General features: G+C 42.5%; 1 protein-coding gene across 1 annotated transcript in view; it reads right to left on the minus strand.

The window, feature by feature from the left end:
* Positions 1-11,192: 11,192 nt before the first annotated feature.
* The window catches only part of PAPOLG (poly(A) polymerase gamma), a 42,664-nt gene continuing 28,055 nt past the window's right edge, over positions 11,193-25,801 (minus strand). Inside the window, exons 13-20 of the mRNA XM_048506950.1 lie at positions 21,707-21,826; positions 21,085-21,194; positions 18,694-18,815; positions 18,438-18,613; positions 17,166-17,275; positions 16,852-17,081; positions 12,460-12,572; positions 11,193-11,379 (exon numbers count right to left, since the gene is read on the minus strand). Coding sequence (XP_048362907.1) covers positions 12,474-12,572; positions 16,852-17,081; positions 17,166-17,275; positions 18,438-18,613; positions 18,694-18,815; positions 21,085-21,194; positions 21,707-21,826 — 967 coding nt within the window. The 3' untranslated portion in view covers positions 11,193-11,379; positions 12,460-12,473. The remainder of the gene's footprint in view (positions 11,380-12,459; positions 12,573-16,851; positions 17,082-17,165; positions 17,276-18,437; positions 18,614-18,693; positions 18,816-21,084; positions 21,195-21,706; positions 21,827-25,801) is intronic.

Below are 25,801 nucleotides of genomic sequence, written 5' to 3' on the forward strand. Positions count from 1 at the left end.
GTGAAAATGTTTTTTAAAAAACAATAGCTGGGTAATAGCATGCAAATAAAATGTTTTCAGACAGGAAATAAAACATTTTGGGCTAAAACCTTGCAGAACACCATGAAGGAAACATTTTATTTCCCGCATGAAAATGTTTTATTTGTGCTGTGTGGAAAGTCTCCTTGTCTCACCTCTATATTTGCCACAAGGGACCTGATGTAAAACAAGTTCTAGGAGCTAAAGGAGACTTTTGCCTTCCTCGTTTTGCTGACCCACGATGTCTCTGGGGTTGGATTACTATTAGTCTCACTGGGAAAATTGATATGTACCTACATAAGGAACTCCAGTGGGACTGTTTCAGGGTAAGAAAACAGTGTATGTGTGTGTGCGGGTGTGTGTGTGGGAGGTTAAGCACTTTCTCCTAGTATGCTGTGGTCCGTTTCCCAATAAGACCCCTGCAGCACCCATCTGATAGGAAGTCCTCACGGTGGACTGGATGTGAGGACTGTAACATGTAGAAGAAGAGTTTGGATTTATACCTTGCTTTTCTCAACTGTAAGGAATCTCAAAGTGACTTACAAACTCCCTCCTTTCCTCTCCCACAACAGACACCTTGCAAGGTAGGTGGGCTGAGAGAGTTCTGAGAGAACTGTGACTAGCCCAAGGTCACCCAGCAAGCTTCGTGTGGGGTGGTGAATGGGGAATCAAACCCAGTTCTCCAGATTAAAGTCCAACACTCAATGACTACACCACACAGTCAGCCACCTCCCATAGAAAGAGAGGAAAAGGAAAATGTTTAGGTGGAACCCCTCTATTTAATTATAGCAGATATCCAGCAAGGTAAGTGTGCTTAACAGAGTTTCTTGATAATCTAACACATTTAGGATTCCAGCCCCAACTTTGAATAAAACAAGACAGAGCATCACCCAGTCAAAATTTAGTACTTTTCTATGGAAACCAAGTTAGATTAGAAAGTACCATAATTGATTTTGGCTGGATTTTGCTCCATGTTCTTGCTTTTTGTTATCACTTTTTCTCCACAACTGCATGTCCTTTACAAGCCCCTGATAAGGCAAAACAATTGACCCGCTGATCCCCTCTTTAATTTTTACTTGCTGCTCAGGAGCCTGAATCTGCTCTGGATCCCCCGACTGGTATTTCATCCTCCAAAGAGCCAACTTCTTAGTGCCATTGACACCTTGCCATCTTTGTCCCTGTGTCCAATGCGTTGTCCCCTGGAACCAAATGTTGGCCATTTGGCTCTGAACTCTGGATCTTCTTCACGTCACGATCAGGTTGTATTACCCAAATATCACATACCCCTTTCTATTCCAAATCTATTTTCCAACCTATCTATATTTTAGGAACTCTGTGTGTGCATGTTTGCTGCATTGAATCAAGTGCTTATGAACCCCTTATCCCTACAATAAAAGACTGTCAAATTTGCATTATATTCCTTTCTGTGGATTTTTTTTTGAAAGCTGATCTTCATATATATTGCTATTAAAAATTCCTTACCCAGCCTCTTGCAACATTAATAAGCTGTCTGCTCTAAGCTAATATTCCCCACATTATTGGGTAACAAGTGAAAGTACAAAAGTTCATCAGGAAATTTCAGGTCAGCAACCTCCAGGTATGCTTTCATCAACAGTTCAACACCTTGCTGAATTTCTTGTTTAATTGCTGTCAGATTAGCAAGAATTTAAAACATTTGTGCACTATCACTGTACACAGTGGCTCTTCTTACACCAGCTTCAAGTGCATCTTGTACAGGAATAAATCCTAAACTTATCTCTTGAAGAAAATTCACCTAAAGCATCAGGACCAGGTACACATCCAACATTTCCTTACTGTTTCCTTACTCTTTGACTCCTTGTGACAGTTCTGTAGCTAACATTTGGCAAGATGGTTTTTGCTTGTTTGTCAAGCTCATCAAAATCTTCTCTAATTTTGCTTAAAAATCATGAAGTGACTGTACAAACTTGCACAGGTACCCAATAACAGTTCTGACTTCTGAATGGCTTTGCTGATGTGAAAATGACATAGCAAATTGGTCCAAAAATAAAGCATACACGCAAATTCAAGTTCTTTCATTTTCTGCAAAAGATGGTTATCTGGTACCACCATTCCCACTAACATCAGAGTACAAATGACTGAGGGAATCAGCGATAGCACTGCAACTTTCCAAATCAATTTCTGTGGTATTTGCATGTCTGACGAATATTTAGACACTTTTGACAGAGGTTGCAAAAATGATTTTAGAACTGTCCATCTCTTTGTGAAGGATGAAAAGAAGGTATAAATTTCATTGATAATGGTACCCCAAACCAGCTCCACCCGCCAAATCTCCAGGTATTTCCTAACTCAGAGCTGGCAACCCTAACTACAGTGAGGCTCACTCACACATACACAGTCTCACAGATGTAGCCAAATACTTGGCTTCAATCTAATAGTTTTGGTCCTCTACCCCACAGCTCACTTCATCTTCCACTAGGGACGTTGGGGCTTGTTGGGAAAAAAGGTACTAATCGCACAATGCAAAAAGCCTAGAGATATAAGAAACAAGATTTGCAGCACAGAGAAAGAAGTACACATGAAGTAAAAAGTATGGGATCCAAGCCCCTGTGTGGGCAGCGATGGTCTTAACAGGTCTCCCAGTGAATCTTTAAGGTTAGAGTTCAGCAAAACCTTTCATAAAGGTGAATTCTCAGACACAAGAAAATATCAATGCAACTTAGATGTGGGGAAAACACAAAACCACATTTTAGTGGCATTTGTAAGAACAGCTTTAGTAGGGTTCTTTTTTTAAAAAAACACCAATTTATCTCGGTAGTGATGAAGGTAACAGAAAAAGGCAATCTTATTTGCAATGTTAAGCCATCTACGACAACTTCCTCTGTCCTGGCAAGGTGCTCTCTGGAGTTTTCCTGCCAAAATTCTTACAGCCACTGTGAGGGCTTACAGAGCAGCTCCCTAATGTACTTTGGCACTAAGTTAGCATAAATGGACATTTATTTCCCACCTTACAAACATGAGTGAACTACACAAGAGAACAAGTAATTGCTCAGTGGAGATCATTAAGATAAAAATTCCTCAACCCTTTTCTTTTCCAGACAGACTTCCAGACAGACTTCCTAACAATGAATAGAGACACTTTCAAAAAGTTAAACCAACGTAAGTTTTATTTTCAGGAACATTAAAAGGTGTCAGCAAAGTCAAGATATTTACAAGTTAAGGGTAATCAGGTAAGTCAGCAAATTGGTTTATAGTTAAATGTAGGCTGCAGCTTTCTGCTGTTTGATACAAATTATCTTTTTACTTGAGTTTAGCCACACTTCCTTTCTCAGTTGTTAAAATCTTAGAATTCACCATTGGATGTTTCATTAAATATTGTTGTTTAAAATCAAACAAACAGCAGTGCTTCTTTCCCTAACAGAATTTCCCTGAAACCTTTCTTTAACTGATGTTACTTCACATACTCTCCAAAGACAAGCTTGTCTTGGTCACAGGTTCATTTTCCTCGGCTGGGTTTTTCTCTAATTTTCTGATCTTTGTACAGAAAATGAAAATCCATTCCTGTCCTTCCCACCCCCTTTTTTTCCTGAATCTCCACTCTCATAAGCATCACATTTATTTTCCAGAACGGATCTTCCTCTTTAGAGAACTTCCAGTATCAACCCTGGGCCAGCTTTAGTGTGCTCTTGCTTTAAACCAGGGACAAAGTACAGATTTGATTTCCCTGCTCTTTTTAGTCTCTATTCCACAGAGACATCTGGACACTGCCAGAGAACGGAGCAGTCTGTTTATGCTTCCATTCAACTTGCTCTGAGTAGACCTCCTCCACAGAGCTCTATCACAATTCAGTCTTCTCTCTGAGTAAGAACTCCATAGAACTTTGCTCAGAATTCCTGTGCGCTAAAGAACTCTTCTGCGTTCCCTCCAGCCAATCAGTTCTAATTTTAACCCTTTAAGGCAGAGGGGTAGCACCCATGGGGACATGTGGGCCACTCAGGAAGTGTCCATGGATGGCTGGAGATTTGAAGCTGGGCTCCTAGATGCTAAACTCTTAACCATGACACTAGCCTTGCAGCTCCCGTGTGTTGAATCACAGGCACTCAAAACAGACTCTGCCTCAAAATGTATTATTTGTATCACACCATCACAGGTAAAACAAATGACCCAGAGCAAGTCACCACTCTTACTGTAGTTTCTGCAAAGGCTGGAGGTAAGAGCCCTGTACACACATTACAGTGAACATACAGATATCTTACCTGCTTGTGCATACATCTGATTGCTAGAAAGAGCAAGCCAGTGTGCCTTCATTTTCCAAATGAGTCTCCTTACAGGAGAGAAAGGGGGGATATAAATCCAACTCTTCTTCTTCAACTCTTCAAATGAAATTAGGGCCCAGTACCTGGTTAAATGTATGGTTCCAGTCACATATTAAAGTGTACATGAGCCCTCCGGGGAGGCCGGTATAAAAATGTAATAATAAATAAATAAATAAAATAAATGTGTAAATTACCTAGCACACAAATAAAGAAAGCTCCAGTGTTGATTATACATGCATTCACTGTAACTTGTGAACACGGCTACTGTTACAATATTATAGAAACTGTACGAAGGGAGTACGTATGCTAGAAGACGCACAGGTTCCTGTGTTCCCAACATATTGAACAAATTAAATGAAACCCCCATACCCCCCAAATTAAATGAAACTCCCCATATTGAAACCTCTCTGGGGGAATGGCTGTTTGCCCAGGACATCTGCGTTTAACATCCAATTGTGGAACTCCAACATCATGTGCAGATGGGGTGACCAGGACTCCAATATGATGAAAACTTTCAATTAACACCACAATGACTTCTTCAAAGAGATGCAGCAGTTTGGGCAAGGCTGTATTTACCATTCATTTTTGCAGTCTTTTACCTGCCAGAGTGAATGCTTAAGACAATGGTGGCGAACCTATGGCACAGGTGCCAGAGGTGGCACTCAGAGCCCTCTCTGTGGGCACGCGCAAGCAGAGTCGCCCCCCCCCCCCATCTAGGCTGGCCTGGGCCGCTGGGCTCGATTATTAGCATTAAACCTAAGACCTAGTTTTGGGGAAGCAGTGTAGGTAACCCTGTTAAACACTGTTAAACCCCACTGATTTTCATGCGAAGAACTAAAGCGCGATCCTTTACTTGGGAGTAAGCTCAGTTGCTGGCAATGGGGCTTGCTACTGAGTAAACCCTCCTAGGGTCATGATTCACCCGTTGGAAGAGTTGCACGGTTGCTTCAAAGCAAAGCCACTGACTACCACAAAGCTTACTCCTGAGTAACGCACGCTTCGGAGCCAACCATTTTTTCTAAACTAAAACCTCAGTATTCAGGTTAAATTGCTGTGTTGGCACTTTGCGATAAATAAGTGGATTTTGGGTTGCAGTTTGGGCACTCGGTCTTGAAAAGGTTCGCTATCACTGGCTTAAGACATCAGTCACACAGTGAAGGAATCAACACTGGATTATCAATACTAGATACTTTCCCTGCTTTGTCAAACTATAGACAACTACTCTTACTTCAATGTGGCATTTTTTAGATAAAATCAGTCATCGTCTCCCTGCCCCTATGAATGACTTCCTTAGGATTGATTTTTTTACTGTACAAAATTTAAACCCCAGCTTTCTGCCCTTTGACCCCCACCCCCACGAAATAAACCTTTGTTAACAGAAGGAATGTGGAAATAGATGAGGATACTATATACATCCTACTATAAATAGTAGGCATGTGAGTCTTGAATTCACAAGCTGTACCTTAATAATGGAAATACCCTACTTATTTAAGATACAGTGGTGCTATATTAAGATACAATGATGTAAGAAGTTACTATTTAAAGGCATTAAGTGGTAGGTACAGCTTTCATTTCCCCCAGTGTGAATGCACTCACCTTTTGACCTCCCCGAATCACAATGGCACTGTTAACAAAAGGAAGCCAGTTAGGGCTCACCACCTCATTGCGATGAAGAGCTTATAATGAAACCTGTCTTTATGGCACAAGCATTGATTAAATCACTTCCTCTTAGCTTGCAATCCTTGTACACTTACTTGGTAACACACCCCAATGAATTGCAGAACTTGCTCCCAGGTTTCAAGGTAGAGTTGAATTTGCATTGTCAAGGCTTTCACGGCTCAAATCAACTGGCTGTTGTGGGTTTTCCAGGCTATGCGGCCATGATCTGGTAGTTTTTGCTCCTATTTCGCCGGCATCAATTGCTGGCATCTTCAGAGGTGTTTCACAGCAAGATGTATTTCTCTCTGTGGCATAGTTGGGTTGCTACTTCTAGTTTTGAAAGAGCTTCCTTTTACCAGTAATTAAAAAGCAAACTTGCTTGTAGCTGGATCTGGATTCAAAATTCCACCTTGGATTTACAAGGATATCTTAGGCATCAGTCCATTGTCTGCTCTCATCTCTGCTATGCTTCAGTTCTTTCTGGTGGTTCCAGACTTCTAAAATCCTAATGCATTGGTTACTGAGGCCGATTACCAACCAGCGCTCTGGTGTGTGGTGGGACAGGAAGCACGTCAGGGCAAGAAATCTTCTCTTGACGTCCTTCCTGTTTGCAGCATGCCCTGCATGTGCTTCTCACTGGGAAAAGCAAGAGCGCCTCTGGAGTGACTTTACACACCAGAGTGGGCCAAGGCCGGGGATGCCAACAGTGGGTAATCAGCCTGAACGTCCCATTTTGTTGATTGTACTGACTCACTATGTGTAATCTGCCTTGAGTCTTTGTGAGAAAGACAGACTATAAGTAATGTAAATAAAAATAAACAACTATTACTGTTCCACCTATTTGTTATTCTTCTGCACATGCGGCATCAAAGAGCACCCCACAGACTTCTGCACAGAACTGATTTATAGGATTCTGCCCAAGAATATAGTAGTCTGTAGTTGCAAAACAACAATAGCTAGCATGGTGTAGCAATCAAGATGTTGACCTAGGACCAGAGAAACCTACGTTCAAGTCCCCACTCGTGCCATAAAACCTTAGGGGGTGGCCTTGGATTAAACACTCTCAGCCCTGACTCTGCCTAATATTTGGATGGAAGACCTCCAAGGAATACCAGGATCGTGACACACAGGCAGGCAATGGCAAACTACTTCTGAAAGTCTCTTGCCTTGAAAACCCCATCAGGGGTCACCAAAGGTCAGCGGTGACTTGACAGCAAAAAAAAAAAGTTGGAGAACTACTGGGACAGTTTTTCATTCCTAATCCTCCCTGTAGAAAGGATCTACAACATTCTATCTTCTTGAAGTAATTCTTGGCATCCTTCAAAGCAAGCTTCAAATGTCAAACTGAGGACACCCAATATATGGTTGTAGCATAAATCACCAACTTTACTACGTAAAATTGATAGCAAAGCAGCAGCCTTCTTTAAAATCCAAGCTGATATAGACAATTGAACACACACTCAAGAAAAAGAAGCTTGCACAGAAGGAACTGAAGAATATTTGCTTGCAATGAACTGAGTAACTTTAGTGGGAGAAATCCTCCCCCCCCAATTTCCTATTAAATGAACAGAAACAGGAAGGGAAACAAAAATTCGGCAGGTATTGTCTGGCCAGAGATGAAAAATGGGGGCAGGGGGAGAGGGAAGATCTGTGTTTTCAGAACACAGCCAGAACTAGAGAGTACTCCCTCTCATGCAGAAATCTGCCCTCCCTTCTGAGATGGAGAAGTGAAGAAACCTAATACAAGAAATTCTCCTTCATGAAGAACACCTCTACTTTACACAATGTGGAATCTATGTAGGATGGAGCAGATTGAGAGCTCTATCAAGGAGCCAGGCTAGAAAACATTACGTTTCTGCATTACCAGGTCCACTCCAATCTCCAGATAGCTCTTCAAGGGTCAAACTGCTCATAAAAAGTCAGACACTAGAATAGTGGAGGCGAACCTATGGCACGGGTGGGCACGTGCAAACAGTCATCCCCCCCCCCCCCCAGGCTGGCCTGGGCCACTGGGCTCGATTATTAGCATTAAACCTAAGACGTAGTTTTGGGGAAGCAGTGTAGGTAACCCTGTTAAGCACTCTTAAACCCCACTGATTTTCATGTGAAGAACTAAAGCGTGATCCTGAGTAAACTCTGCTAGGGTCGTGATTCACCTGTTGGAAGAGTTGCACGGTTGCTTCAAAGCAAAGCCACCGACTACCACCAAGCTTACTCTTGAGTAACACACACCTCGGAGCCAATCGTTTTTCTAAACTAAAACTTCAGTATTCAGGTTAAATTGCTGTGTCAGCACTTTGCAATAAATAAGTGAGTTTTGGGTTGCAGTTTGGGCACTTGGTCTCAAAAAGGTTTGCCATCACTGCACTAGAACAAAGCTGGTCCCCTACAGCAGAAAACCCTTTGAATTTGGAGCAGGCATGATCATGCATGAAACAAGCACAACGAACAGCTATAACATGAAAGTGTTAGAGGTGGAGAACAGTCTCTTCTTTTCCACTCAAGAAAACTTTGTAACAGTTTTTTCCTATCACACTTGGATTAAAAATGAATAAGCCCATCAGGAACCAGAAAAAAATTTGCATGACAAGTTTTACCTGATGGTCTCCACTTGTCCATTTGTGATGCAGGCAATTATCCATGGAAGTCTGTCAGCTGCTGCCACTGAAGAATGGATTGGTAAATCATAGATACTAGTAAATGTTTTAGCATAATGCTTACACCCATTTCAGAACTTGCAGATGCATCAGACACTTGCCTTCAGTAATAGTTCTGTACCTTGTGTCTACTAGAAAGGCCCAGTTAAAGTAGTACTTACTTTTGCAAGTATCAACAGCTTCTAAGGTAGGCTATATTACCGTGGGTTCCATAAAATGCAGTTTGAAATTAGGGATTTCCTAGCATTTCAGAGAAGGGCCTGAAGGTCTTTCCTCTACTATTTTGCCAAAGAAAACCACTAGCATCTCCAACTGTACTTGTTTCACAGAAAAAATATACAGATAACTGCACATTTATTCTTGAAGAGGTAAACAGCAGCTTTCATGAAGGGGGGGGGGACATGTTTCTTTAGTGCTCAGCATAAGGATGCACACATGTGCAGGTGAAGAAAGAAAGGATGCAGGTGGTTTCATTTCCCCATCCACAGCAAAGATGTGTGCTGTCTCCACTATGTATAAGAGCAGGGGCCTACTGGCCCAGGGACATGGGGACACCCATATCCCTGAGCGGAAGATCGTGTGCCTTTTGGTCACGTGGTGGGGTGCCGGATGCCCCCCACGTGATCTAAAATGTATGTATGCAAGGCAAGTGTACTTGCCATGTGCCCCGCACTGCCTTCCCCACCTCCCTGCAGGCCGGCTTCTGTCCTCCCAAAGCCTGGGAGAGGGTGTGTGCTTGGGTGGCGGGGTCACACCTCGAGCTTTTAAAAGCATATCTCTGGAGGCCAGCTGCTGCTCTCCCCAGGCTCGGAGGGGGGGGGGGCGGGGGCGGAGAAGTGGCTGTCTCTGGGCATCATTTTCCCCGCATACACCTCTGTACAAGAAAAAGGAGGAAGCTGCTTCAATAGTTTTAAAAGGAAGGATAAGGAAATGATTGATGAATTGGAAAAGGGGCAGGGAGCTATTTTAATTGCTTGGAGAGTGAATGGTCACCGCCCACACCACATTAGAAAGGTCTCACAGAAGTATGCTGTCATGCACTGAAGCAACTTTTAACTTTAAGTCTCCACACCTAATCTGTGGACACCAGCAGGCCTAAAATGAATTTCCTGTTAGAAACATCTCTGCACTGAGAGCAAAGAGCTTTGCAATAATCCACAACCACATATTTGAAACACCTGCACACATTTTTAAGCTTCTTTGAAAAGACAACTTTTTTCAATACATACAAAAATACTTTAAATACACGGCGTTTTTTTAACAAAATACATTTCAGCTATTACTATACTATATAATAATCCAAGATTTTGTAAATTTGTTTTGCCAAAATGGCTGCCAGAAATGTCAGGAACAGAGCTTTATTCTCCACAAACAATCCCTTCTTCAGAACATTGGGATGATTTTGAACTGGGCCACTGATTAAGTTACCCAAAGTTCCATAGAAGCCAAAATCCCTAGCCACAGGTGACAGAAAAAGTGGACTAATGGTAGGTCAAGAACTTGCATATTGTGGGCAAGTCATGGAGCATTGTTTTGTGGCATTTTAAAAAAGCAGGTGATATGGAAGCCCATATTATGGCCTCAATCCTTTATGGCTCCAAATTTTAAACAACAATAATTTGTACTTCAGTATTATGCTGGATTTCAGTGTCAGGTTGAGTTTTCAGTTATGGAAGCTAAGAGTGTAATCCAGCCAAAAATAAAGCATTTTGAGTCCTATTATATTTATGGTCCACTGGAATCAGTGGAATTTAAAAGTACTTAACTGGGGCTAGATTGCACTTGATTTTATGGGCCTCCATGGGAGGCAGCTTTTGAGACGGTTAAGATAAAATTTCTGCACTGAGCGCAATGTTCGGTAATGGGATTGCCTTTGGAAACAAACACGCTCAACACAAACGCACAGATCCTTGAAGAACCACCACATGAAGCCCATCTGCAACAATCGGTTTTGCAGGCCAGCCTCCTATATGGTAACCTGAGAATTCCCTGATTACATAAACAGAGTCAGAACACACCCATAAAGGAGATTCAGGGTGACGTTAGAAAGTCAAGTCCTTGTGAAGGACATCGAGGAAGCAGATCCGTAGTGGGAGTGTTATGCCTCTCAGGTGCATGTCAGCCCTTTCTGCTTGTGACTGTGGTGTACAGGAAGCAGCCTCAGCAACCCACCTCCCCCCAGTGACATCTTCCTGTCCATGGAGCTATTATTGACTCAATAAGGAAACTAGATTATGTATAGCGCTACATGGTTCTACTGTGAAAATTAAAATGCAGGCTCCACAGCAGGTTGAGGATGTAAGATGGCACTGGAGATGGGTGGGGGATGAAGCCGCTTCTCCCTGCACATCACAGGAAATGGTCAGCATGCATGGGGGGGGGGGGGGCACAGAGCTTCCCTTGCACAAATGAGAGTTCTCACGGACAAGAGGGCAATTTGATCGTCAGTCCCTGAGTACTCCCGGTGAAGAGAATGGGATTACAGCACAGCAAAGTGGTGTTTCCCACCCCCTTTCAGGAAAATATACACAAGACATTTTTTTTGGTATTTTTCTGTAACAAAAAAAGTTCTACTCAAAACAAACAATTCCAACACAAGACTTAAAACAAAGCTGTGCATCTGCACAGTGAAAATAAAGTTGACTCAGTCCAAGAGGAAAAGTATCCACATTAGAGGCAAACACACAAAGCCACGGTATGTTGTGGAATGGCAGCTTGGAGATTCTGCAACAGTCATTACAGCACAGGACCTGCAGGGAAAGACAGGTACAGAAAATTAACACTTAGAACAGCAACAGCTAGCTTATCCTAGGACAGACATTAGTATCCACAAATCCTCAACTCAAAGCAAGACTAATAATCTTCCTAGGACAGCACTGATACTCTGACTCCCATCACCCCTCTGGGGTCTTAGGGCACTTTTGCACATGCAGAATAATGCACTTTCAACCCACTTTCAATGCACTTTGCAGCTGGATTTTACTGTGCCGAATAGCAAAATCCACTTGGAAACAATTGTAAAAGTGGATTGAAAGTACAATATTCTGCATGTGCGAAAGTGCCCTTAAGCAAAGTTTTTTTCCCCAGCATTGCTATTCAAGACCCTGGGAACCGAACTTGTGGACTTTTTGCAGGCAACAGATGTGCTCCATTATTGGGCAATGTATCTTTATAAACTGTGCTTAGCAAAAGCATGAAATGGTTTGGAGATTAAACCGAGAATCATTTGCAATCAAAGCAAAAGCAAAACTAAGTCCATCACTGCTTATGCTGACTGGCAGCAGCTCTCATAAGAACATAAGAACAAGCCAGCTGGATCAGAGCACAGTCCATCTAGCCCAGCTCTCTGCTACTCGCAGTGGCTCACCAGGTGCCTTTGGGATCTCTCCCAAGTTTTAGGCACAAGTCTTTCCCACCTGTGATCCTCTGCATACCAAGCAGATGCTCTGCCATTGAGCCACAACCTTATCCCTCAAATTGCACACTGGTGCATACTACAGACTATGGCTGTAGTAATTTCATCGCAGGCAGGTCTATGAAATAAAGCTTGTTGCCGTGGCTGTCACACAAAGCATGTTTATTTAGATTTATACCCCATTTTTCCTCCCAAAGGGGACTAACAGCAGCTTATAATATTGTTCTCTCCATCTCCATTTTCCAACAAGCATCCATGACAGAGTGGAGATTCAAACCAGGTCTCTCAGATCCCAGTTAGACACTCTAATCACTACATCACCCTGGTTATTATTATAATAATATAATCCCAAGCAGGGACATGAAATAGAGCTCTTTTTCATGGCAACTGCATACTCCAATACTGCTACTGTTACCTGGAGAGGCATCGTTACCGGTTAAGAGTCAGTCTGATGGAGTTTTTAATTACACAAACACTACTTGCAGGAATCGGAGAGGATGAATCTGGCAACTCGTTACTTGAAAGTCGCTATGGAAGGAAAACGCAAGTGTTAAACAAAGCATTCTGTGACTTGACAGCGCACACGCACAGGCTGAACAGCAATTCCCAGCAGCAATTCCCATATAATGGCAGCAGCAGCAAAGTATAACCTTCTCCCAGTCCCAGTCTAGCTGGTGTCTCCAGAAATAAGGGCTACATAATTTGCCTCCTCTAAGACCACTTGAAGCTGTGTAGCTACCATCAATTTGAGACCCTTGCCCCAAAATAAATTGCTATTAATCAGGTGCTACTTATTTATATCAGTCAGGTCTAGATATGCCTTCTTTGGGAGTTTATCTCATGACCACTTCTTTTCAAGTGGTCCCTTTCTCAGGCCATTTTTGCACGGTCAAAATATCCAGTGGTGAGCACAGAAAATATCCCTGTGTAGCCGGGAATTCCGCACGATTCCCGAAGCTGTACAGTGTCTGCCCCAATATTGTCCTGCTATTTTTTCCTTTGCCCTGCGACTTTCAAAAACCGCCAAATTGGTGGTACTTTTAAAATGCCCTGTGTGGCCCCACTGCTATGCAAACTCCATGGAAGCAGAACCAGGGCAGAACTAGTCTATACTTCCCGCCTCACCACTCTGGCCCGCCCCACCAATCAACAGGCGCTGGGAGCAACAAATGTTTACATTGGCTTAGGAAGTGCTTGCAGTTGCTTGAGAGACTTGCTCTCCTCCTCTTTTCGTTCTCCCCCCCTTTTCTCTGTCTAAATCCACTGTTTCTCCCTCTGTTTTTTTCCACTGCAATCAAAGTCATGTCTCTTATCAACACGGAAGGAGTTTTGGGTTCAAAGTCATTTGAAACGAAGATAGCAAGAGTGAGTGGGGGAATGGGGGGGGGGAAGAATCAGCCAATCAGAACACGGGAAACAGAGGTTGTCCACACATACATGGAAGAGATCGCGGTGCAAATGGAAAAAGACGTGGGCTTGTGTGGAAACAGCTGGGGCATTGCGTCCTGGTCCTGCCTTGACACCTTGGAAGAACCGGGGAGTCGTGCAGGAGAAACTGGGACAAATCAGCGGCGGTATGTAAGATCCCAATTCTACCTTAGGGTATTTTGACCTCCTATACCTACATGACAAACCTGACCAGCTAGGTATGACTAGCCACAAATGGCAAGTGTCAAGATTCAGTGTGGTGGGTAGCACACCTCTGAAAAGCTTGTTCGCTTCATCAGGCCTTACCAATTGACAGTCATTCATACAAAATAGCATCCCAAAACTGAACCATCCCAACCATGGCATTCAAGTCACAGTGTATGCAAGCAATTTTATCTGCAAGATACATTGAAGAAGACCATAAACTGGGAGAACCTGTCCATGAACACACCTTCACTGGAGCGACCCATTCCTTCCCCTTGTCTACACTGGTGTTAGGGGAGCCGTTAGGCTTCCTACCCTTTTGGTGTGCAGTGAAGTGTTTTAATTGGCGAGTCAGTTGATTATTATTATATCCCTGACCCTGTTGGGAGGGGCAGACATGAAGCCTATACTGATGGTTGTAATATCCCTGTCTGAGGAAATGCCTTGCTTTAAAAGCAGGTTGAGGTTGAAGAGGGGCCAGGCCCATGGATTTGGCTGCTGAATTGGTCTTCTTGATCTTACACTCGTCAAACAGGTTGATTCCCTCAAACAGCAGGTCTTCCATTTTATCTTTAATATCTTTTGGGTGACCAGAAACTGAAGCCAGGAATTTTAGTGCCACTGCAGGGGCAAGGGACTTCGTGGCTGCATCTGCCACAGACTGAGAACCATTCAGTATATGCTTTCCCATTTTGATCCTCTTTTGCTGGGTAGTCCTGGTGAGGGGTTTGGACTCCTCTGGGAGGTTGTCAACCAATGACCCCATTCTGTTCCACAGGTAAATCTGGTATCTCAACATAATTGTAATCAGATTAAGAGATGTGGACTACTTTGACCAAACAGGTCTGATTTCCTTCCCTTTTTGACTTGAGGGGATGAGTGGGAGGCACCCCTATTATAAGACAGGACCATCTCCACAATCATCAAGTTCAGTTGTAGATGATGGAACAAAAAGTCACAACCCTCCCTTTGAACCTGGTACTTCTCTAATTTTCTATGGGAGGAATGCCCCATAGTTGGCCTACACCAGTTCAACTTAGTCTTGTCCTTAGTTCTTAGTTCAAAGCAATGCAATGGGAACATCGTACAACTTGTACATGACATCCATAATTAAACATCCTGCTCCTTGGACACTAGTTTATAATTTAGTTTGAGAGCCTTTGCCATTCGGATTAGGTGCTCCGAAAAAAGTCTCAAATCCAGTCTGTGTAGCAGATGACAATTCTCCAAGGCGTCTTCAGGTGAAAGCTCAGAAGCTGAAAAGTCACCCTCAGAATCTCCTCCAACAGGTAAGTTATCATCCAACCTCAACAAGGAGCACCTCAGCTCCAAATATTGTTGGTACTGAGATCAGTTCCAAGGACTTACTTTACCTGGGGCTGACTCCCATCAGCTTCTCTGTGTTGACGACAGACTGTTATGATGTTGATGGACTCGGTTCCAGGGACTTACAACTACTGACGTAACCTGAATGCTGCGGAGTAGGTGAATGACAATGGCCAGTGAACAGAGAGGCAGTACAACGGTGCTTGGGAGAAGGTGTTTGTGGTCTTTTGGATGGGTATCGGTCCAAAACGCCTCTTCCTCAGTTCCAAAGATCTGCAGTGGTCTCACGATACCAATGCCGAGCATCTACTGGAATAATCCAACAGTGAGGAAGATAGAGAGTGATGATGGTGTCAGTATCCATGAGGAGGCGGCAATTGTAGCCATGGTGCTTCCCCCTGAAGAGCCAGAGGTAGAGGCGGTGTGGCCCTCTGTTCCTGTGCGGACTGCAGCAACTTGACTCAAGTTGACCCAAAAGGCAGCAGGGGAACCTTGATGATACTGTCATCGGAAGATCCAGGACAGTCTTCTAAAAGAACCAAGGTTGGACACTTGGTTTCAAGTTGCACCTCCATTTTGAAGGCTCCACACGGATGTGGGAACTGATAGACAAGTGTCTTTATGAAGACTTGTTCTGATTGTGGAGCAAAATTTGATGGAAGTGATCTTCTGGTACCAAGGGTGCCCCCCTTTTGGTTCTGGGTGACATTTTTAAAGAAATTCAGTGCTAAGGTGTCAGGGGGGCACAATGCTGAAGTGTCTCTGTTCCAAAGGGCTGAAATGGTGCTTTGTCATGGGTATCCTGCCCCTCAGCTGAGATCCCGAGTGAAGTGGAAATCTTGAGGGAGAATGCTGCAGAGGGACCTTTGGGTCAGGCAACCTGCATTTCTTGGACACTGGCTTCTGTTTAGCGTCCTTTTGCTTATCCCCTCTCTTCTTTTTTGAATCCTTTTGGCTGGGGGTTTGGAGATGGCCCTGGCCAAGTGAATCAAAGATGAGGCCAATATGCCAGTCAGCACTAAGAAGTGTGTGTGTGTGTGTGGGGGGGGGGGGGATTTATCGGTTCCCTGAGGTGAACAGAGTGCCCATTCATACAAAGTTGCCTTGAGGCAGGAGGGCCTACATTACCTTGCCTGGGGAGTCAAAGACAATTAGGCCTTGCAGGTCAATGGCACAAAAGATGCTCCCTGTGCAGGTCTGTCCTTGCCATTTGTGTGCTATAAGTAGCACATTTTTTTGAAGACAGCAGTGTCCTCCTTTGCTTCAGCCATCTTAAAAGGCCAGATGAAGATGGAGCAACAGAGGTAAGGTCTATCCACCGTGGTGGCAAAAGAAGAACTGAGGGAATGACACTCCTCCCCCTCCCTTTTACATGCTACATTTGGGCGGGAAAGTTCCCGCCTAAATGAAGGGAGGGGGAGTACGTGCCTCTGAAAGCTACAACAAGGAAGATAAGCTTTCTATTCTATCCATGGTAGGCCTGCACATGCGCAGACCCAATATGGGACTGCACAGAAGATGAAGTCACATTTCCCTGCACTGTTGCAAGACAGAAGCCCAGCCTGAAGCAAGCCCATACATGGTCTTTCCTTGAGCTGCCCCTAGTTCTACATCTGGCTGCTGGCGTGACCGTAGACTGGCTGTCCCTTTCCACCAGCAAGCAGCCAAACCTTGTGCCTTCTTCCCCACTTCATTTGAAGGGGGGATGGAACAGCCTTTGTGCTGAAGGATAGTTGCTTTTCAAGCAAGTGTCATCCCCCCTCACCTTCCACCAATGGCCCTCTTTGAACTGGGACCTCTGGACTGCAAAGCAAGCCTTTGCCACTTCTAACTGCCAAGAATACCTTACCTTTTCTCTATTTTTCAGTTTTTTAAAGGGTTCTTCTGAACAAGGGGAGTGACTTCTCTTGTGAACAGAAGCATTTTTGGAGATTACAGAAGCCATCCCATTCAGATGCTGCATGGAATGAGCAGGGGTGGGTGCAATTATTGGAGCAACAATAGTTTGCCCTGCAAATGTAGAGATGTTGCAGGCACTTGGAGGTACAGCCACTTCCATCGCAACTGTGGAATCCATCCCTGCCAAAAACAAATGAAAGCTACTCTGAGACTCACTTAAGAGAACTGTGAATGAAAATGCTCACTGTTTCCTTTTATACATACGTGAACTAGCCCTTGGAACGGATGGCCCTGGTGCAGGCGGCAAAGACTGAGTGACATTTGATGGTTTCTCTCTTTTTGTGAACACGGTGGTTCTTTGAAGAGAAGCACTCCTGTTAAAGACAACAGGATTTGTGTGAGACTACCATGTAACACTTACTAAAACCAGATCAAAGATTTGTCTACTGTGACAGTGGATCTCCAAGGTCTCAAGGTCTTCCACTTCATCTTCTACCCGATTCTTTTAACTGAGACCTTTACACAAAGAAAATGCTTTGCCCAGTAATCTCCGGCTTGATTCAGCCAAGATACTTTCCCCAAAATCATCTACTCATCTCCAGTACAAAACTATACTGACAGAAGAAGAAGAAGAGTTTGGATTTACATCCCTCTTTCTCTCCTGTAGGAGTCTCAAAGGGGCTTACAATCTCCTTGCCCTTCCCCCCTCACAACAAACACCCTGTGAGGTGGGTGGGGCTAAGAGAGCTCCAAAAAGCTGTGACTAGCCCAAGGTCACCCAGCTGGTGTGTGTGGGAGTGTACAGGCTAATCTGAATTCCCCAGATAAGCCTCCACAGCTCAGGTGGTAGAGCGGGGAATCAAACCCGGTTCCTCCAGATTAGATACACAAGCTCTTAACCTCCTACGCCACTGCTGCTCTCTTGAACCTGATTGAACCTGGAACTTTACACATGCAAAAGCATGTGCTCAACCTACAGCCATCCCATACCCTTGTCCCCAGGTGGGACTAATCCAGGATAAGAACCCAGGACCTCTCCCACCTCAAGCAAGGATCATGTTAGCAACAGGCCAGACTCCTTGGGTTTCAAACTCCACTCTTATCTCATCTCTCTTATGCTACCTCATCACTTAAGATCCACTCTTATGCTATAAGCATCACTTCAATAAACAGCGAGTCCACATTCCAGTGTGATGCTGGCACAAAAATAAATATCTTGTAAGCTTCACTCATATTCTCCTCACCCTACCAATGTGAGACATAGTCAGAGCAAGATGGTGACAAGCATTGTGCCTGCCATGAATGCTGGAAAAGGGAGTAGATGAAATGGAATCAGATTGGATACAAATGCAGGAATTACCCGACACAGTAGTTGAGCACTCCAATGTCTTAATTGTAACTGAAGCTTCCAACATGGCAACCTATATTTCTAATATGTCAACCTTCAAGTCACAAGACCAGCAATTCCCAACATGGGAAACTCCTCAACCTTGCTCCACAAGGTCTTACTTGTACAGCACACTGAAGCCTGCCCACCTTTCAGCATCTTTCAAAGCAGAAGTATTGCAGAGGTCAGCCACCTGGGTGAACAGTGGAGCAGTTCTGTATTGCGTTCCAACATCAGCGTTCCTGTAACTGTCCAGACAGCCTTCGTCCACAGACGCCCTTTTCAACACAAGCCCACAAGTGTTCTGACCGATATCTGGCATGCTCTGCTGGGAAAAGTTCAGCTTAGCACTTTATCGAATGTCTGAATTTTAAGGAAACAGGTAAGCCATAAGTTTAATTATACCTTTTTCCTCCTTTTCAAAATGTCTGTAGGCAAGTAATAATGAAGCTGTTTCTTCTTCACATGAGTAGCTTCAATTTTCATACCTTCTTTCAACATGCTGATATTATTTGCCTGCCTGTGAACTGAATACCAAAATAAGTAAATAAATCAAGAGCTGGTCTGCAACTCAAATGAAACACTCCTTGCAATACTGTCATCTCTTCAGCTGCAGCTTGAGCTAGACAGAGCTATGTACATTAACACCAAAGCTTTAGTTTTCAAACAGCTCCAATGACCATTAGAATAATGCACCCTTAGTTCAGTTTATAGTCTACTTTTCTCACTGGGGTCATTTCTGCATGGATTATCTGTTCCAGGTGTAGTGCTTTTGGGAAGGGAGTTTTTCTTCCAGCTTCCCCACACACATCTCTCAGGTTCCCCCAGCTCTGCTCAAAGGTTTCAGAAAAAAGCGCAGTAAAGACCGGATGGCTACTGGCTGGGTGGGAAAACTTAGATTTCCCCAACTACACAGAAGTCATTTTTTAATCCTGTATATCACCATTTAATCCGTCATCACCAGGGGGCTTTTTAAAAAAAAATCAGCACTTCAAAATTGTATACTATTGTAACAGTACATATGACAGGTTCTCTGAATTCTCAGTATTCATTTTAAATAAGTCAGTTTCTAGCCCCTTCCCTTGCAACACTCAGGAGGAAAAGCATAACTTTGCAATGGAAAAGGTTATGAACTTTTAAAAATTGAAAGTTGGCAGTCCATAGAACCTGTTGCATCTATGGTTATGATAGTACAGCAATGATATTCAGTGAATTTTTTAAAACTGCAAATGCCCCAGAGGCTCAGGGAGGGAGGAGGCATGGAAACCTACCAAGAGGAAGCCCTGCTGTTGCTGCCCTTTATCTGTATTTGCACCAGCAAAGCCACAGAAACCCATCCTCATGTGGAAACCACCTGAGACTCAAGGCAAATTACAGCATAAAACTACGCAATCAAATAGCACAAGACATCTAATACAACAGGACTAGTATTAGAGAAGTTAGAAGTCATGCAAGAAAGCACAAGACTTGTCAAGCAGGGCAGAAAATGGAATCACAAAAAAAAGAAAGCAATGCAGTAAGAGCAAGATAATACATATAATACTTCTTCCTTATTCTATGTTGTAAATCTCATGACATGGGATGAGTGCTGGGAGAAGACTTCCCTTCTACTGTAATCTGGACTTCTAGTAGAACATGTCATCAAGTCACAGCTGACTTACGGTGACCCCATATGGTTTTCAAGGCAAAAGAAGTTTGGAGGTGGTTTGCCATTGCCACCTCCTCATAACAATGTTAGTATTCCCTGGAGGTCTCCCACCAAAATATTTGCCAGGGCTGACCCTGCTTAGCTTCCAAGATATGATGAGACTTGATTATCCTGGGCTATCCAGATCAGGGCAATCTAAACCTTTAAGCCTGGTTTGATGTACTCACAGTCAAGCATGGAAATTGGGGCACCACGTGCCTCTCTGATCCAAGACTTACACTTTCAGCATGGAATGGGTCATCCTGTATTCCCCTTGTTTCTTGGTTTTTCCCTGGTACTGGTTTAGTATGATCTTTAAGGAAAGGCTAATGTAAAAGCACCTCTGGAAGCCATATTGATTGCAAGGTGTGCGTTTTGCAAGAGCCTACCATATAAGTGCCATGTTCCTTAACTAACCTCCCATCCACTCCCGTACACACAGATGGACTTTTGTTTTAAATCTGTAGAGTATAACATTACTTTGCTTTAGCAATCATGTACTAGTTTTCAGTTTTCATTTTACAAGTATAGCTTGTTTTTACTGAATTATAAGGAAACAAGTAGTCTATGAATTTCTCTTCCACAGCAAAAGTGACTACAGACTTTCCTGCTCAAAATGAAACTTGGGAATTACTACATTATTGGTTTAGATCATTATAATGTTATTTCCAGATTTCTACAGCAAACACTAAGCAAATTCTTAATGAATACCACTGGAATTTGGCTGTTTGGAAGAGTTGCTCCTTCCTATCTTTCACAAGTCTGGGTGTTTGTTGTGAGGGGGGAAGGGCAAGGAGATTTCACAAGTCAGGGTGTTTGTTGTGAGGGGGGAAGGGCAAGGAGATTGTAAGCCCCTTTGAGTCTCCTGCAGGAAAGAAAGGGGGGATATAAATCCAAACTCTACTCTTCTTCTTCTGACATAAGCAGTTTTAGAGAACACTGACATCTGACATAAAAATTGGACATTATGCAGGCATCTCCCCGTAATCTCAGTAGGACTTGGCCCAACAAATTACCATAGACACAAGCTTATAAATAGATTTCCACACAGAGGCCTTTCAGTGGACAATCTTATGCTGTTTGGAACAGGATTTAGAAAAAACATTTACCTGTATCTGTGAATGACTGAATATCATAGGTTAAGTCAATGTTCACTCCCTCGGAATTCTCCGCTTTCTTAAAAATTATTCCAAGGAACCACATGGATACATAGCTGCTCCTAAAATGACAGTATAACACAGGACAGCATGTAAATTGATAGACTGGTTAGGCAGTGTCAGTATTACATATAAGACTGAGTTTAATAAAAGTCAGCTTTAATATTACTTATGCATAATGATGGTGCTCTTGCCAGATCTCTGGGGGTGATTACTGGGAACTGTGGTACATTTATGAAGGCAACATGGGTTGGGGTGAGGTACAGTCCTATGCTCCTGCTCACCTAACACAACTGGGTACTACTTGCACTGGAGAATTAAGGGGGTGCCCAATCTTCTCTCCCACTCTAAAACGCTACTTGCCTTTATTACCTTTCCCCTACAGGCCTGGCAATGACATGGCAACCCAGCAGGGGCCTTTTTCAGGGGTGATCAGCAGTGGTAAGAAAGATTAATCACCCTGTCCTCAGCTAACCCTCCTCTTCAACTCAATTACAACACAATTCCCAATATGAAATTCTGCCCCAACACTGCTGCATGCCTCATGATGGAAGAAGCTCAAATTTTAACTCACTCTTTGTATTGTTCTCTGGTCACGGGGAAAGACTGTGGATTTACATGTGCAATTGTTATAAATTCATTCCTCTCCAAGTTCCCAACAAGTACACGGATTTTAGATTCCACTAGGCCAACCCTAAGAAACAAATTGAGAAACCCAAGATTCAATTAACATTATGCTAATAGAGGACCAGGTACTTCTGACAACTGGCTGAAATGCGACACCATGTGGCCCAATTGAGTAGCAATACAATAAATGTAAGAGACATTGTAAGTCTAAGATTCAAATTGAATGCATCCATTTTGCTATTTAGAGAACAGTTTGTACTTAATTTTTTGTATCCCAATTTCATATCTCAACTAGCTGAAATGTTTAAGTGTGTTGAATAGTATTAATGAGAATTTTTGTAAAAAGTTTGAAGAACTGTTCCGGTTCCATGCATCTTCAAATGAAAGTTCAGCTCAATGACAGGAGTCAACTGTTGACAACGTTTGACCGACTAGAATAAGAGGCAGATGTACTCGATTAAGATTGCTTCAGAATTCAAAGATAAAAAAATATGAGGGCAACATCTTTAAAAGTTACCAACTTTTAAAAATGGTTTTGCAGAAAAACATGGCTTCTTTCTGTCCCTCAGCTAGAAAGCACAGAACTTTCCATAACAAATCCTTTTTGACAGTGGATGGAAGGTATCCAGGACCAGTTACTCCTCCCACTTGCTTAATATAGTCCTGTCTGCAGTACAAAGTCGTCATCATCAACAACCTTTTTATTGGCATAAGTTTAAAATACAATAGGGAGGTTGAGGAGAATCAAGTTAAAATAAGTAGGTTCGAACATTTCCAGCAGTTAAAAATAATAAATAAACTAAAATCTGTGGCGAATCTGCTGTGCCAGCGCCAGGAATTTGGCAACGTCTAGGGATCTCTGAGGAGACTGATCACAAAGCAGAAAGAAGGATTTAACCTTGTCTGGTGAGTTGGCATAGTTCTCAGTGTATGGGTCTATAACTAACCAGCATGGGAAGAAACTTCTGAATTTTCAGGCACAATCTCTCCGACAGGGTAGGATTTTGTGGATGACTGGTGGGTCAAGAATGGGTTTAGGAGGATCACAGAAATGAGTCATGATGGACAAAGAGCTTGATGAATAAGGACCAAAGTCCACTGCCTCCAAGACCAGGTAGGGACCACTAGGATGAGGGCTCTGAAGAGGTTTGGTGGCCTGTGCAGCACTGGGCCTCTACTTCCCCTGATTATTCCAAAGGGAAATAGGCATAACACTAAGAGATCTTATGGTTTGCTGCAGATGTCTACAGCAGGGAACCCACATCTCTTCTACATGATTTTGAAGACCCCGGGCTAAGCTTCCATTCCACTGGGCCTTGGAGGCTGAGACAATCCATTCAGAGGCAAGTAGTAGAAACAAACAATGGCTGGGGTGAATTGGTACATAAAGACATGCCTCCATAACATCTAAGAAGTCTAAAATCCATCTTGTTGTCTGGCATCTACCATGGTCTTGACAGTCTGCTAATGGAACGTGTATATCTTGACTAATATCTTCAGCTGCTTCAGGTCAAGATCATTTGCCAATCCACTTTCACTTTAAGCACTGGACCAGTATATACCACAGTCCATTTGCTTTTTTTCCCTTCAATTTTTATTTTTATAGATATAAATGAACAGAACAGAAAAAGGAAATGGTATCAAAATACTTACAACTAGTTCTAAAAACGGGCAGCCCAATCAGACCAGGTGCTCGGGAGCAGCAGCAGAAGGCCATTGCTTTCACATCCTGCAAGTGAGCTCCCAAAGGCATCTGGTGGGCCACTGCGAGTAGCAGAGAGCTGGACTAGATGGACTCTGGTCTGATCCGGCAGGCTCTTTCTTATGTTCTTAATCTAGAGCCCTCGGCTCTTCTGAGATTTTTTAAATAATTTTGATTTTCAAAGTTTTCTGAATTTCTGAATGAATTTATTTCCATTTCTTAAAAGTTTTCTACATGTCCGCCCCATATGGTAGAAGGAACCATCGACTTCTTTACATTTCCCTTTGTAATTCTTGTCCATCTTCTTGATATCCTTTGGAGAGATGTACCATCAATAAACCATCCTGAACCAATTTTCTCTTGTTTTTGTATTTTTTTAAAATACACCTCACTCATGTATAAGTCGAGGGAGGCTTTTTCAGCACAAAAAAATGTGCTGAAAAATTCCACTTATATGCGACTATATACGGTAATCGGAAATATAATAGCCATTGTATTTTTTTGCCTTAATCCTTTATTTTTTGCCAAAATTTTATATATCCTTGAGTTTCTATCATATCTCCATATGTTACAAAATCATTTTTCCCTTGCATTCTTATCATAATAAACCTCTATGGGTGACATTAGTGGAGATATTGGAGAGCTGATACTTTTTCATGTAGCTTCCCAAATTCTAAACAATCTGTCTCAAATTACACGGCTCCTATTTTGTATTATTTTTTCCCCTAATTGTTTATGGACCAAAAAAAAATGTAATCCTTCTTTTAGATGAGTCATTTCTAATTATATTACTCTCTGATCTGGTTTTCTAATCCAGTTCAGCAGCTTGATAGTATAACTTATTAGATACTGCTAGTCTTTTTCTCATCTTGTGAAACTTTGAATCTGATTTTGGGCTTTTTGTGGCTCTTATGTGAACTTTAGACGAAGAATCCTGGACGCAGAAAAGCAAACTCTATTCTTGCTTGCCAATAAAATTTGTCCCCTATTGGGCCTTGGTCTTCCCCCAAAGCACAGAACAATACCTGCATACTTCCATAATTTAACATCACCAGCCTTGAGGCGCATATTCATGCAAATTTGAATGCCCTTGGCCGTTCTTAGAGGAAGATACCTGCAGATCCCATCACAGGCAAGAACGTGCCTTTGCCCTTTAAAGCAAAAAAACCCAAAACCCTACAGAACACATTCTGCTACATTGTGTCCTGTACAGTTCCATAAGAAGAGACTTTATCAAACCCCATCTTAATCTTGATCTTTTGAACTCTGATATGGACAAGACTCAGTTTCTCTTAAACGACTGCTGTCCAAGAAGAACAGAGGATGTGGCCAAGTTTTTGGCAATGGCATTCTATCTCAGACTTTTATAAAGTTTTAAGTATTTTTTTTACTTATTTCTATGTTGTACTCCTATGCCAATAAAGGTTATTTGTATTTGTATATATAATTATAACATTTGAACTAAAAAAATAATTTTGGCAGTTTTTATAGTGAAAATTCTTCTCAGACATAACATTTTTAGTTTGGGGCACATCATTTTATAATTATCTTTAAATAATGTGTTGTTTTGTCTAGTTAAGTTTATTCCCAAATATTTAATTGGATTTTAGATCACATCACAACCTGCAATCTTCTTCTTCCTGCTTTGTTAATTTCAAAATTATTTTAGTCTTTTTCCTATTAAATTTATGGACTGAAAGGGATCCGGATTTTTCAATTTGTTCTATTATATACTGCTTCAACAACTGTGGGTTTCAGATTGTCACTGTCAGTACTACACCGTCAGTACAGATTTTCATTTTAAATTCTTCTCCATCCACTTTGAGTCCTTTAATTCTGGATTCTTGTGTGATCTTAGTAGCTAGCTCTTTCAGCACAAGAATAAATAAAAGTGGAGATAATGACATCCTTTAAGTGTTTCTTTTTCAGTCTGAAATCCATTAGTTAAGATTCCATTTATTAATACTTCTGCATGTTGTTGACCACAGTCCATTTGCAATTTCTGTATCCAGAAGGCGTTGAGTATTAAGACATGTGTGATCATGGTCTGGGCAATAGAACAATCTGACTCTGGTTTACCTCACTTTTATCTACTTTTAAGGAGTCCCAAAGCAGTTTACAAACTCCTTTCCCTTCCTCTCCACACAGCAAGCACCTTGTGTGGTAGGTGGGGCTGAAAGAGTTCAGAGAGAACTGTGACCAGCCAAAGGTCATCCAGTAGGCTTCATGTGGAAGAATAGGGAATCGAAACTGGTTCTCTAGATTCGAGTCTGCCACTCTTAACCACTTCACCATGCTGGCTTTGTGGAATCCAGAGATTAAGAAGACTAAATAGTCTCA

This window comes from Sphaerodactylus townsendi, linkage group LG01, assembly GCF_021028975.2.
Source record: "Sphaerodactylus townsendi isolate TG3544 linkage group LG01, MPM_Stown_v2.3, whole genome shotgun sequence".
Lineage (NCBI taxonomy): Eukaryota > Metazoa > Chordata > Lepidosauria > Squamata > Sphaerodactylidae > Sphaerodactylus > Sphaerodactylus townsendi.